This window comes from Astatotilapia calliptera, chromosome 22, assembly GCF_964374335.1.
Source record: "Astatotilapia calliptera chromosome 22, fAstCal68.1, whole genome shotgun sequence".
NCBI classification, from domain to species: domain Eukaryota; kingdom Metazoa; phylum Chordata; class Actinopteri; order Cichliformes; family Cichlidae; genus Astatotilapia; species Astatotilapia calliptera.
This window is the reverse complement of record NC_137442.1, coordinates 21,103,947-21,118,634: the sequence shown is the minus strand read 5'-3', so window position 1 is coordinate 21,118,634 and position 14,688 is coordinate 21,103,947. Positions and strand designations below refer to the sequence as shown.

The 14,688-nt window shown below is 39.7% G+C and overlaps 1 protein-coding gene across 4 annotated transcripts in view; it reads right to left on the bottom strand.

The window, feature by feature from the left end:
• The window catches only part of ppp1r9a (protein phosphatase 1, regulatory subunit 9A), a 46,218-nt gene that overhangs the window by 11,574 nt on the left and 19,956 nt on the right, over positions 1-14,688 (bottom strand). For 2 of the 4 annotated variants that reach the window (XM_026156105.2, XM_026156111.2), the window contains exons 5-9: positions 13,166-13,270; positions 8,983-9,118; positions 5,181-5,333; positions 2,235-2,288; positions 1,332-1,561 (exon numbers count right to left, since the gene is read on the bottom strand). In XM_026156105.2, the coding sequence (XP_026011890.1) occupies positions 1,332-1,561; positions 2,235-2,288; positions 5,181-5,333; positions 8,983-9,118; positions 13,166-13,270 (678 nt within the window). The remainder of the gene's footprint in view (positions 1-1,331; positions 1,562-2,234; positions 2,289-5,180; positions 5,334-8,982; positions 9,119-13,165; positions 13,271-14,688) is intronic. The other 2 variants (XM_026156110.2, XM_026156112.2) reach the window with 1 other exon arrangement.

Below are 14,688 nucleotides of genomic sequence, written 5' to 3'. Positions count from 1 at the left end.
CCTCCGTGATGGGAGACAGAAACAATTTCCAGGTCAAAGGAGGAAAGAGCACGCGAGGACGTTTGCATAATGAAAGGCACACAGTCTCTCTCCTCTGCAGCCCAGGCCGAAGGTACAGATCAGCATGGAGAGTTTGTTTCACCGCTTTGCTTCCATTTGGCCTGCAGGGGCACAGCCAATTATATCCAGTCACACTGAAGCTGAGCAGGAGAGGTTCTGAAATCAGTGCACAGAAAAGGAGGGAGTGCTGCACTGCATTAAAATGGAAACACAGTTCTTACTGTTGAACTGGGATAAGGCTTAAAAGAAACATAGTTGGTCCAGCTCACAGATGGAAATGAGGTAGATATTGTTTTTCAGGTTCACTGAGAGAAGTGAGGGTAGCTGTAAAAGGAAAAACAAAGGAATTCATCCAAGTTTTTTTTTAATTAAAACATATGTTTGTAGGATTAATGCTAAAGTACTCATTTGAAAGAGTTGAAGTGTTATAATAAATGTGAGGTTTCCTTCTTAGCTGTTGCTTCTCTCGGCAAGCTGAGAAGAGTACATTTAATGAAAGCACCTAGGCAGAGGTTTCTGACTCAGTTATGCTACAGTAACATATGGAAACAGACTGATTTTGTATGAAGTATGGCTAACTAGACAAAATTTATCGCACATAAGTCTTTTTTTTTGCCCTGATTTCAGTCCCTCAAGAAGTAATCAATGTTTTTTTCTTACATAAAATGCAATATTCATAGAATTTGAAACTATGAAACTTTGTTAGGACATTCTTGTCTCCTTCCCATTTTTAATCACTCGGATGTTCAGTTTTTAGTTTTCCCAATGCACTAGCTTCCATAAATCATTTCTGATTAACTGCTAGCACACATTAGCACATTAAAATCTGAAACTGAGTGAAAATAGTGAACCGAACCTGGGATTGCCAGTATGTGACATCATAAATACCTGCAAGATCATATATAATCATATAATATCATATATAATTTATATAATCATATAAAAGACTATAAATAGCCTCACTGAAGTTACCTCATAGATGTGACTATAAATTACAATGATTTTTTTTTAAATTGTGTACATTCAGCATTCTTTCAGTTGGACTAATGTTGTAAGCTCAGATAAATGACCCTAATTAGAAAGTGCATGATTAGTTATAGTAACCTAAGTTGCTGCCGGTGTCCAGCAGACTTACATTTTCAAACTGTATTAGCAGTTGAACCCAAAACACTGTCATTGGTCCAATGCTTAATGTAACTGAGATTTCATGACCGAGAAAAATAAACACAGTGAGCGGTCCAATGTGATCAGTTTAACCAGAGTTCACTCACTTCTGCTGGAAGTCTTTGATGAGCTTCTTGGCTTTGTTGTACTTCTTCTCCAGAGCCTGGTACTGGGCCTGGGCCTCCTTCAGGTGTTCATTGACGGTGTGGCAGAGCGTCTGCGCCTCGATCCAGTAGCTCTCCAGCTTCAACATCCTTTCCTTGTTCTCCTCGATGCTGGCCTTCAGCTGGCTCTTCTCCTTCTCCCAGCGCTGCTTTTCCCGCTCCACTGATGCCAGCTGCAGGACAAAATCAGCATTGTCCAATAATGTCCAACACTATATATACAACATATTACACATATACACATGCCAAAAAACAGGCACTTTTAACAGGATATGTAACCAATATTAAGTAAGAAGTTATAGACTGTTTTTTAATTGTTAAAACACGAGCTTGTTGGACGTTTTGAAGGTCTCAAAGTAAGACAAAATCAAACCTACAGTTATAAAATCAGCAAGCAAAAGCTAATAAAACTGCCTTTTTGGAGCAAAGACTTATTAAGAGTACAAATTGCATCACAAGGAACATCGTTACTGTCATGGAAAAAGCTTTATAGGCACCACTTTGATCAAACTGCATATGAATAATACACCGTTATTTATATGCATGCAGGCACAAATGCATTCACAGAGACCCTGACAACACTGAGTGCGTCATGCAAAGAGACAACACTACCTTCAATAGTTGTATAAAGTGTATTTAAAGTATTTTAGCTGTGGATTGTTTCTGTAAAACATCTCTCGCTTATAACACCAAAGTTTATCTCCCAAACATTTCCACCAAGCTTGAACCGCTGCTCACCGGCTATCCTGACCCAAGTCTCACATTGATTTAAAAATCATGTAAACACTGACAAAACACACCCACAACCAGTCGCCTGATTGCCCAGAGACGGTTTTAATCCCTTACCTTGTTTTTCAGTTTCTGGATCTCGGCCTCGGTCACCGTGTGTTTGATTTGGAGCTGTTGGTAGCAGAGGAGGAGAAAAAAAGAAAACAGGAGAGAAAAGAGAGGGCGGTCAAGAATCAAATGGATGGCTGAGCAGGCTCTCTGTGCCGTCGATACAGCGTGATGGACAGAGGCAGCCGACTCTGTCCTCCCCCTGACAGCGTCCCAGCTCCAGCACTGACATGCATTCTCAGAGGAGAGGCAAGGAAAGCTGAGGGATGCATGAATTGCTAAGTAGTTTAAAGAAGCCATAAAGGGAAAAAAAGTCATACATTTTCTAACATGGAATAACGTTTTGCATTTTTAATGCAATGTTAAAACTAAAACTAAACTAAAAAAAAAAAATCTAAGAAACTTAGGTGTTAGTTAGATGTACAAGTGTATATGGGTGGTCCATTAGAGGCAGACAGGAAGTTAGATAATGACTGAGCAGACATAAACAGGAGAAGAGGAGATGCAGAGAGAGAGAGCAGGATATGGAAACAAGTGAAAGCTCTGAGAGAAAAGTAGAGGCGTGACACACAGAGCACTGGCCGAACTTTTTTAAAGTACTAATACTGATACTCATACTTTTTTCTAATTACTCCTCCTGAAAAATTCTTCTTTCATTATGTTTGAAAGCAAATATCAAATTCTTATATGTATATACTGAAAAAGTGTTTCTTTGTTGCAATCATTCACTATCTCTGTGTGAGCTGATGTACCTCCAGTGGCAGAAATTAGTTACAATACCAACAGTTCTGCTTCTGTTTAAAAATTCACTTTAAAGTTTACCAAAAGTTACTGTGAAGTTTCAGTAGCGCAAGTTAAGAAGTTTTCACACAACTTCAAATAATTTTGGTAGAATCACATCAGGATATTTTTCACACTTCTCCTTTCTCACATGTCACACACGGCAGGAAGTAGGTGGCAGTGCTAGAAATACTCTGTGAGGCTGAGAAGAGGGAGCTGCCTGGATAGGAGGCAGTGCATGATGCACACTCACTAGTAGTGAATGCAAGAGGATATGAGCTGTTCTGTTCACACGTCAGTGCAATCCAACATCACACAGCTTATTTATTAGGAGACTGACAGGTGTTCGACGTGTGTTCTTAAACACACGGCTACTATGTAACTCCAAGAAAACTTCAGGGCTCTGGTGCATGTGCAAAAATAGCAAGAGGTAGTTGTGTAGCTTTCGAGGTTCCAATCTTTTGGTGCAAAAGTTAATCTGCTTCTGCATAACATCTTCTAACAACTTCTAGAAATCCTTGGACCTAGTGAGTCTGAATAAAGCTCAGTGATGCAGCAAGTCTAAGAGGGAACAAAGGAAAAGAAATGACTGACTAAAGTGGGTACATGTTGGGATAATGACTGTGTTAGACCTGCAGAGCGTTACATTTTTGCAGAGCTTTCATTTTCTAATATAAAGAGTCATCCTCCCCTTTTTTTAAAGAGGTTTGACTAAAACTGGGGGAGAATATTTGGCTGTGTCTACAAATCAGTGGACATCTGATAGATAATTTACTTATCGCTCACTCACACTGGAGTAAAAATAGGACAGCAACTTCCTTGAGACCAAAAAAAAATGTGGTGGTGTCTCAGTGATAGCGCAGATTTTCTTTTTCATTTAGGAGTAGTTTGCAGAGGGTGAGCGCGCGACACCGTCAACCTCTGTGGATCACAAAGCGAATACACTGCACTCGGACTCTGACTGACTGCAGTCAGATGAGAAAAATTGGTGAAGGTTTAAAAATAATTGCTGCCTAAATTATAAATACAGATTTACAATGTGGGTCAATCTATGTAGACAGTGACAATTTATCTCAATTAATCATCATATTATCAGTGAAAGATTGCAACAATTGCAAACTTTAACCATTCGACTCAATTCAATCAGAAACTGACTGTTTCTTATCAACATTTTTTGTCATCATTAAAGTCACAGCTGACTGCAGATGGTTGCAGACCTGGGACCGTTTTAAAGCAACGCCATCACAAGTTTGGTCGTGCCAATTTTTTTCATAGCACAATTAATCATTGCTGTTTCAAACAGCATCTTGTATCATCACATTTTCTCTCTGTCATTTACAAAAGCCTGACAGCCCCATAGTCAACTGCTTCCTAAAAGACTCCAAAAACAGAGGCGTTTAAGAATGAAAGGGAAAAGCTGAACTATGGGAGAGAGGTCAAGAAGCAGAGAAAATGACAAAATGGAGTAAAAGCACACACCCTGAGCCCAGGGATTACATTATATTTTCACTCGATATCCACTGCAGTGCCTGCAGTGCAGCTGGAGCCATTTGTTAAATGTGTCATACAGCAATTGTGGAAGGCCGGTGGTGCCACAGCGCTGATGGTAACGGTGTTGGAGCGCGAGATCGATATTACCAGCTTTTTAGCAGCATTAAAGCATAAATGAGTTAACTGTCAGTAAATTTATGTTCTGTTTCATTGCTGTAATCTTCAAAGTGAGTTCACTGTTAGCGAAGGTAGCAGAGGTTCAACAAAGAGAGCTTCTATTCTGAGGAACCCAGTGTGTGAAGCGCTGCCAAGATCTGGTTCAAAACCAGCTTTATGGTGTTCACTCTCATTCTTATTCTGGGAGTTTCGACTAAAAACACGGGCAATTAGGTGTAATGAGGACTTACATCACTTTGTGTTCACACCTCTAATCATTCAGATTAGCAATTAGGGAGGGTAAGCGGATCGCAGATCTTAACAAAAGCATCGTTTTGCCAAGTTAAGCAGAGGCTCTATTGTGTTTGTCTCTTCTGTTGTTAAATTTAATTACCTTTTTTCAGTAGCTAAGCAATTCTGGTGGCTTTGCGGGTGTATTTGCAATGTACGCTTCAAACCACTGACAGAGAAAAATGCTGTAGGCTCCCATCAGTTATGTAATCAAGACTCAGCGGCGTTTCAGGTTACCTCTCTGAACTTCTGGTAGAGTTTAGTGGCGTCCAGCTCCGACGGAGACAAGATATCCTCCGTCTCCGGTAAGTCAAACACTTCGATGCTCTTCTCTCCTCCCGCCACTGTTGTTCCTGCCTCCTCCTCGTCTGTGGCGTATTCTCCCGTCTGCTTTAGGAGGAAATGTAAAATCACACGTGGAGACAATTATCTGCATGAATATTTAAAACAGAGCACAAAATATAAATCCAAGTAGCACACACACTATTTTTTAATCTTTACTGTAAAGCACAGATGGTTAATATTATCACATTTATGAAGAATAAATAGAAGCAACCAAGGTTGGTTTTCAGTCTGTCTGTCATTCATTTTTAAATGACAGAGGTTTTATATTAGTAAAGGGTCCCCGAGGTCTTGTAAAAGTGACATTTATTTGCATGCTGTCATCACAAGTCTGCAGGCACAGCAGGAAAGAGCCAGCAGAACTTCTACAAACTTTAGTCAAGGTTGATATCTATACAAACTCGCACAAAACCAGTGAAATGTGTGACAGATGTCACTTTAAGTACAGTGCGAACGCAGCAGCGGTATCTGAGGTGAAATGACTAACTGAACAGGCAATTAGCCACTCCTACAGTGAAGCCAATACAGCTATTAGCATTCACCCTCCAGTGAGAAGTTAACAGGCTGCAGAATAGCCTAAACGGACAAAACAGATAACCTGTCAGGCTCCAACTGTGACATTTAATTATCAAAGGCTGTAATCATGTTGGAGGGGATACATCCCCCCTTGGATTCAACTATGATCAAACTGCCCCTGCCAGTAATTTCTGCAGAAAGCAGTTGCTTTTATTTACTTTTCATTACAAGTAGAAGACACAAGACACCCAAACCTAGATTTGGTCTCGCCAGCAATGCTCTGGTGGTTACAGCCTTGTATTTGTCACCTTTTACATCCTTTCCATCTTCTTTCGTCTGACTACCCGAAACTCTTAAGCATGTTGTTGAAGCCGTCCTCGCTTCACCTGCTACTTTACATAAGTAATGCTATTTTAATGCTGCCGGTTACATAAGATTTAGGTAACCATGCCTAAACTTTGTGTGAAATAAATCAGTTTGACAGCCTGGTGAGCTGAAATTATAATTTCTTTAAAAGTAAGCCATCAGATAAGTTATGCTGACAAAATCTGTCCCTGTTTGGGTTTTTTTTTTTTTTTTTAATTACTCACCATCTTGCCTCAAGTGCAACAAGGTCACATGTCAAAACTAGTGAGGTATGAGCATCCAGCGGGGCTAACGCTACGACTGAGAAGGCCGGGGTTTCTCAGAAATGAAGAGACTAATGAAAGTCACCGGAAACAACTTATTACTGCAGCTTTTAGTAGTACTTAAATGAAAAATATTTATGTAGGCCATTACACTGCATGTATTCAAGGCAGTTTTTCTCTTCTCTGATGCCCAAAACACTGTATAATGAGTATTGGCAAAAACCATTAAGCACTGGGCCCAAATGGATTTGTTGATTCAGTCTTTGGCTGATGACCAACAGACTCGAACACTTCCAGTGAAGCTGCTCCATGAAACATCTGCAGCTTACTTTTACTTTTACCCCCTGCAAATTTGCTTTCTCATCACAAATACATTTTATAATCTCCATATGATTCAGAAATGATAAAGGCTTGATATGCAACAATTAGCTTATACTGTGAGTTTCCATCATCAGTTGTGTAATGAAATACAGAAAATATTTGTACACTTGTCTTTGTACCCGCGCTCCACATGCACACGTACACACTTCTGTGCCTCTGCTCTCAGCTCTACTCATTACTGTGCCCTACATCTTCTCCTCATCTTTCCCTGCACATCCCTCCAACTATCTCCCAGATAGCAGGGCTCAGGCCTGATTCAGTCACATGCATCGCAATCGAATGGTCCCATTTCCATAACAGGCTCGGTTGTTAAAACAGTGCCATCTACATACATTAAGCTACCATTTACAGATGGTGGAGTTGACCATTAAACACACAAGAGCACCGTCATCTGCACAGTATAACTTCCTCCTACTGAATGTATAAAGACAATCCTTTTTGAGGGTGCCCAGCATGTGATGCACCTTTGACTGGAAGCAGTTTTGACAGATACAGGAGATCTTTCCTGCCTCACACCACGACATCAGTATTTATTTTATGTATGTTTCTACTCATTAAGCTTAACCTATTATATTTAATTCAACTCCATCTTTAGCACAATTTTGCAAACTTATTATTACTTTATTGCTTCATTTTATTATTATTGCTATTCTATTATTTTTTAATTATTAATGTATTTATAATACTAAGCTCTTCTACTTTATATGTTGTGTTTATTTTTTTGGCTGCTGTAACAGTAATCCTCCAGCTCCACCCTTATTATTATTATTGTTTTAGCACATACTACTATACTGTTAACTTTGATAACTGAATTATTTGTCTTTCTGTCACTATTATTTATTATGTTGAACATGACAAAGATTGCATGAGATTATTTAGAGGACCAAAGGTTGAATATAAGACTTGTGGGCTATGCTTCCATTTAACTGTTAACAGATGGGCATGCATGTGTCTGCTGCATGTCTGTTGTTAAATGCACTCCTCCTTCCTCTTGGGATCCGATTCTAAGCACCAATAAAGAGCTGAAGACTCTGTTGCAGCCCTCAGATTGAGAAATAACTCCCACCCACCCAATGACTCTTTCTAATATTTATAAAGATTTTAATATTGATGAGCTCTTTTTACTGCCACACGCATCTTTGTAATCCTTTTGCAACCGTTTATCCTATCAGCAGCAAGTTATGGATGCCTTAGTGCTCCACAGAGGCTGATTTTGATTCATTTTACAGCAGGCTCTAATCGATGTATGGATTAACAAATTTAATATAATCACCATTCTTATGTTTATATGTCCATGTGGGGATCTGTAAGGGAAAAAAGCCCTTAAAGTGTTTATTTTCTTTTTCAACATTGAAATCTTACATTACATTTGAGCCTTAACACTCTGTAGGAGCTTAGGCAGTGCTGACATGTAGTATCAGCATTCAGAGCCTGGAAAAGAGTTTCTTAAGCATGAAGAGTGCTCTCAATCCACCGTCTGCAGGGAAATGAAAAGCTTCAAAGAGCACTGATGAAAACAGTGAAAGATGTCTGGTAGTGTTTGTCTGCATGTATATCTACGCATGAGTGCGGCTGTTTCTGTGTATGTAAGTGAGGAAACACTTGGTATTGATTTATGTTACTACACTGTGTTATGTCTTGTGTATACACAGTGTAAGAGTGTCTACATGAACACACACACACATACTCAAAGATATGAAGGCCCCTGAGCTCAGTGTTTGGTGGATTAAACAAGCAAGTAAGCAGCAGAATCAGAGAAAGAAATGCTGAGTGATGCTTTCGAGGACCAACTCTCGCATGGCTCTTAGTATGTGTGGCTGAGAGAGAGAGGCTGTTCTGTGTGTCAGCATCAAAGCCTACTGTCACTCAGTTTTATGAAGCTAATAAGCTATAACTTCCAGCCCATTGGAAGGAGAAAGGAGCTTATTTGCATTAAGTGACAACCAGAAGCCTCATTTTCTCACTACGGTGTCATGTAGAGAAATGTGTTAGCAAATGAACCTCAAATACATGCAGATATAATGAGATTTATTAAGATAATGTTCCTCATATTAAGAGGCTGGCATCTTACCCTGGCTGCACCTTTGCATATTCAGACTATCATTCACAAAGTCTCAAATGCACTGTAGAGGACACCCAGGGCAGTGGCCAGGGTTGCGTATGGTCAATACCTCATCATCATCGGCGTCATAGTGGGCGTACTGCTGCTCTAGTAGTTCTCTCTGTCTCCTTTCCTGCTCCAGGGTCTGCTGGATGAGCGTGGCCACCTCACTCTGCTGACCTGGACGCTCCCGGCCGATCACAAACCTGTGACAACAAGAGGCACTGTTGACCTACAGACACAGAGGCGGCCAGCACGGGATTACACAACATGACAGTAGAGCCTAAAAGATATAGGATTGATATTTGGTGATTTAAAAATGCTGATATTGCGATATGTCGGCCGATGTTGGATGGATGGAAGCCTGGATCAGATTGTTGCGTCTTTAGCATTTAAAACACAGCAGGGAAGTTGCAGCGCCCTCTGGTGGACAAACAATGAAACATCAAAACATGTTTGAAGGGTGTTTCTCACGTCTTCTTTTACTTACTAAATATTAACAGATCGGCAAGCAACTAATATGGACCAATATCGGCCAGCTTTAGTTACCACATGACTATTTGAATTTGTTAAATAATTTATCTTGTAATTACAAGTATGAATATTATAATTACAAAACCACGACCTTTCACACTGTGAGTTATCAGATTTATTTTCTTTAGACACTCGATATAAAGGGTTTAATCGTAAATGTAGCATCTGACAAAAACGAATATTTTTCATTTTTAATATTTTAAAGGGTTTGACATTTGTCTGACACTCGATTTATACTTCATCTACATCATAACCTACAACGTAACTACAAACCTCTCTGGAACTTATGATTTAACCTAATAATGTAGCCTGACATGCACCTTTTTACAAAATCATACAGAAGAGGAAAACAACTTTAAATTCATTTTTTGTCCATCTTTCTTGTTGTGATGTGTATTTATGCAAGGAAATGAACACAACAGTAACGCAGAGAGCAAAACAGAGGCCCACAGCCACATAGCAATGGCAGCGATATGTGCTGACGTAGTGGGCAGGGCTGGGAGACAGGACACGCATAATAATGTGAGGCGACAGTCAGCTCGGCCAGGCAGCCTGTTATTAAGCTGGCAGAGAACTAAACAGAGAAGACCAGCAGTTACGCATGCAAACAAACACAGAAAATATCACATTAAAATACAGCTAAAGATGCCGATGATGACAAAGAGCAGGAGCTAAAGATTGCTTATAGATTTGTGTTTGTCTATATTACAGGGAGAGGGAGCACTGAGAGTACAAATTAGAGCTACAAATAAGGGGATAACAAAGCAAAAAGATGCTCATCTCTCTCATCACGCTTCTGCTCAAAATGTAAAAACTTAAAGCAAATAATAGTTCTGCAACTCAAAAGAAAATTTATAACGCAATCACCAATTTATTCTCCTCGTAACACCAACGAAGCCGAGCAATCAAGTAAGGGGATTTTTGTGGCTCACCCTGCAGGGTCCCTGTAACTATGTGTATGTGTGAGCGAGGCCCGAGCTATTGTGTGTGCGCGTGTGTGTGTGTGAGAGAGAGAAGAAAACAGAAAAAGAGAGCGAGAGTGGATCGGAGATGGGGTCTAATCAAGTGAATTCATCTCCCGAGAGCTCTTTTATATATTTCTAAAGGGGATGTAGAGAAAGCCTTACGCTCCAGCAGAGAGGCGTATTTGATCTACATGTGAAGGAACAACTGAGGGCCAGGACACACAGTAAGTAGAAAAAGAAGGGGGGTTGGAGGGGTTAAGCTAAGTACTCTACTGTAGGAAGCCTTTGGACAGCAGGGAGGTCTGAAGAGTAGCTGACCTGAAAAGAGCCTTTCCGCTCACGCATGGGGAGCCTGTCGTAGTTTCTCCTTAAGATCTGGGACTGCCACACAGGATGCTGTGCAGGATCAGCTCAGCTGCAGACACCACTGATTTATTCCATTTACTCCAATTAATAGAGACGTGGCAAGGATGCAGAAAGTGATGCTTGGAGAAGCAATGCAGGACACACGTCTTGAGCATTAAGCAGCACTGGGTTGACAGCCGTTTGAGGATGTCAGCACAGGTTCACACATACCAGATATGACTGGTCAGCCGTGTTGGAGACATGCTATCTAATGTATCTACTGCAAGTTAATCTGAGTTCAATTTAGAGCATGATTAAGTCTGATAGTGGAATGCAAAAAATACACTTACTCAAGTACTGCACTTAAGTATAACTATGATGTGTATTTACTTCGATTAAATACTTTGAAATGCTTCTTTTTACTTCTGCTCCACTAAAGTTTGGGGGCAGTTACTGTTACATTATTTTAAAGCTTTAGTTACTAATTATTTAGCAGAATAAATACTGATAAATTATGATATCTCGTTATAGAATTAGACCCACAGCAAAGAATAAAGCAACTACATTAGCTCAAGATGCATTATCAAAGTGATGTACTCTAAAACAATAACTCAAATACACTCCAGTAACAGAAGATAAGAACGCTTAATGAGCTACGGATAAAAGGCATAGATAGTATGACACTTTTTAACTTTTATTTAAGTAGTATTTTGTGTACTTGACTTCTTCTTGAAGAACATGTTTACACTGTAACATTGCCACTTTTACTCAGAGTATTTAAATGCTTCTTCCAAAGCTCTGTAAAACAGTTAATCAATACAAAATATTAACTTCAACTTAACAAAAAATAAGAAATTTTGTTTCCTCAACTCGTATTTGTTTGTTGTAACAGTGCTTCTTGACAATAATTCTGATGCATTGATGCATTTGTGCGTGAGAGTTGCGTATCAGGGTTGCATAACGCCAAGAATCATTGTTGTGACAAATAAATACCGTAATCAATCAAACACAGATGTCCTTATTCTTTTTATCTAATGCTATCTATTATGTGCTAAAGCCATTTTCCAATGTTCCATGTATTTTGGGAACAGTTTCCTGTCTGTGATGGGGTCTTGGCAGCACGTTTTTAAAAGATCCTGGGATCACCTCTAAACCTGGATGATTTGCTGCTGGAAGCCGGGGTAAATATAGCAAAATGGAAAATGTAGGACAGTTGGCCATAAAACCCCTGGTGATCAGACGGAGTGAGAGAAAGATTTACAGAGGAGGAGGAGGGGGTGGAGTGAGTGAGACTTGATGGATGAAGACTGAAAGAGTGACAGTGAAGAGAGGGCAGGAGGAGTGATAATTTGTTGGAAGAAATAACAGCGAGGAGTGAGATTTATCATTATATTTCCTGTAAACACTGTCAGAGTTTAATGTTCATATACTGGACTACAACATTTATATATCTTACAAGTACGTCAGTGTATTTCAGTTTTTAGACTTGTCATAACTATTTCTTTATATTTGCGAGGTGGACAGATGATATACGTCGGCGTTTTCAAGGCTGTCTCATCTGTACAGCCACATCCTGGAAAATCTCCACTGTCAATATTATTTCAGCAAACATCATCTGTCCAACACTTTTGATTATTTTGGATATCTCTTTGTTCAGCCTTCAGCTTTTCATCAGACACTGTAGTTCCCACACAGCTATCTGTCTTTCCACAGGTGAGTTCAAGCATAATATGAATATAGATCCATGACAAAGAATGGAGGGCTCTACACCAGCAAGGTCGAGGTCTGAAAATAAACTCGCACACTTCTCCCGAGATGACTGAAGAAGAAATGGTGAAAAAGTGGCAGAATGAAAAGAGTGGAGAACATCCTCAATAACACACAATGGCGAGAATCCAGAGAGAGAGAAATAAAAACGAAAGCCTGTCAATAAACAGGACAGACAAGAGCGAGAATCAACTAAACGCAGCCTTCTCTTTCACATCTCTATGTGTGCGAGTACTTCCTCTGCTTCCCAGTGCTGTTAGCAGACCCTGTCAAAAACAGCTCGTCATGTAATGTTAAGGTATTTCTCACTAAGTAGGACTTTTGCAACATAATAGCTGGACTAACTGCATTGATACTCTTCCTGCGGCTAGTGAGACCATCACTAAATATAAAGAACGCTTTAGCGCTTTTAGGGAGCTGTAAAATAACTCTGACTGTATAATAGTAGTCGTGGATTTTGGAGCTGACAGCGGCTTGACACACTTTCCTGAAATCCTGCTGTACTGTTACAACTGATTTTCACAATTCAACTCTCAAAATTTGAATTCTAATGGAGTTATCACTCCAGCATTACTATGTCCTGTTCCCAATACTTTTTTGCATTAGACTGCATTATAGTTTATGGTTGCATGTGTGTATTACCGGACGACTCCTGATGTGTTCCTGAGGACTGAGGCAGCAAAGCTCTGAGTGACGCCCACCAAACTGGTCCCATCCACCTCCACGATCTGGTCATTCACTTTGATTCTGGCAAATGCAAGAAGAAGAATCTTTCAGCACTTAAGATAAGATAGTAATAAACATGTAATTATAAAATAAATGAATAGAATAGAATAGAACACAATAGCCCTCTATTGTCATTGTACATGTACAATGAAATTATAGGTGCTCCAACACCAACTGTGCAGGAGCAAATAAAAATATATCAATAGTATAGACATCAGGAATAAATGTCTGCGTTTTACTTTTACTGTGCATACATATAAGCTGAAATCTGCATGCACATATGACCTCACGCTGGGCTTCTGCATTCGAAAATGATTGTGGTCCAAAGGCTAAAAGATGCACAAAGTCACGAACACGCTGGCGTATCATTCATGTTCACATAATTTATAGAACTACAACAGCGGAAAACTTTCTGGGGTCACAAATTTCCAGTGCAATAGCTCCAGACTACTGTGTAACAAGGAGACAGAGGAGATGAGACTCAAAACAAACTATGAGGGCTAATGGGGACATGGACGCCTTTCGCCCTCGGCTACAATACATCCGGTATTTGTGCTCTGCTCTGGACATGACGGGAGGTCGCCTAAGTTCTTGACCTAAAATGAAACTCCTGATAAGACTTGAGTATACAGGATTCAGGGGAACTGCGAACAAATTGCTTAAAACAGACAGCCTTGTTGAATATTCAATTTAAATTTGCATGAACATTTTTACTGAAAAAAAAGATGCAGAGGGATTTTGAATCTGGATTTTGAGTAACTGCTTCAACATATAAATAAAACAAAAACTAGCTCTCATTATTTTCAACAAAACAGTGAATTGTGCTAATAATTAATTGCTGGAAGCCACAACAGACACATTATTCTCTTCTTCAACAGCAATTTGGTTTTTTATTTGGTCCAAAACAGAGTGCAAGAAGGCCCATCTCCTCGATACTTATGAACACAAGCTTGAAAACTTTAAACTTGTACATTTCTCACATTTTTATCAAATAGAATGGGCAGATGAGATGAAGGTCTCTTAACTCGATTTTTCTTGATTTGTATGAATGAACTACCCCCATAGGTTCAATTTAAAAGCAATAAAACTCAAAGATAAAAGAGTTCTCAAGTGATCTACAATTACAATTTCATAAACTGGAGAGAGCCACAGTAGCTAAGACTATTTAACAATGGTCAAAATCACTAGCTACCTACAAATGCATCCTCTGCACTGTTTCCTTTTTATTTACCGCAACAATAATATCAAAATGAAGAGGTGTTTGATGGCTTCATATAAAACTGCAGCTCCTTCTCCCAGTCTGTTACAACATAACACCAGCTGCCGAGCAGAATTTAGTATGTCTGTGACAGCTGACGCATCAATCACAGATGTCACAGGGATGTATAGAGACACGTGGGCCTGACAGGTAGACAGACAGCAGGCTGGTTGTCTGTCAG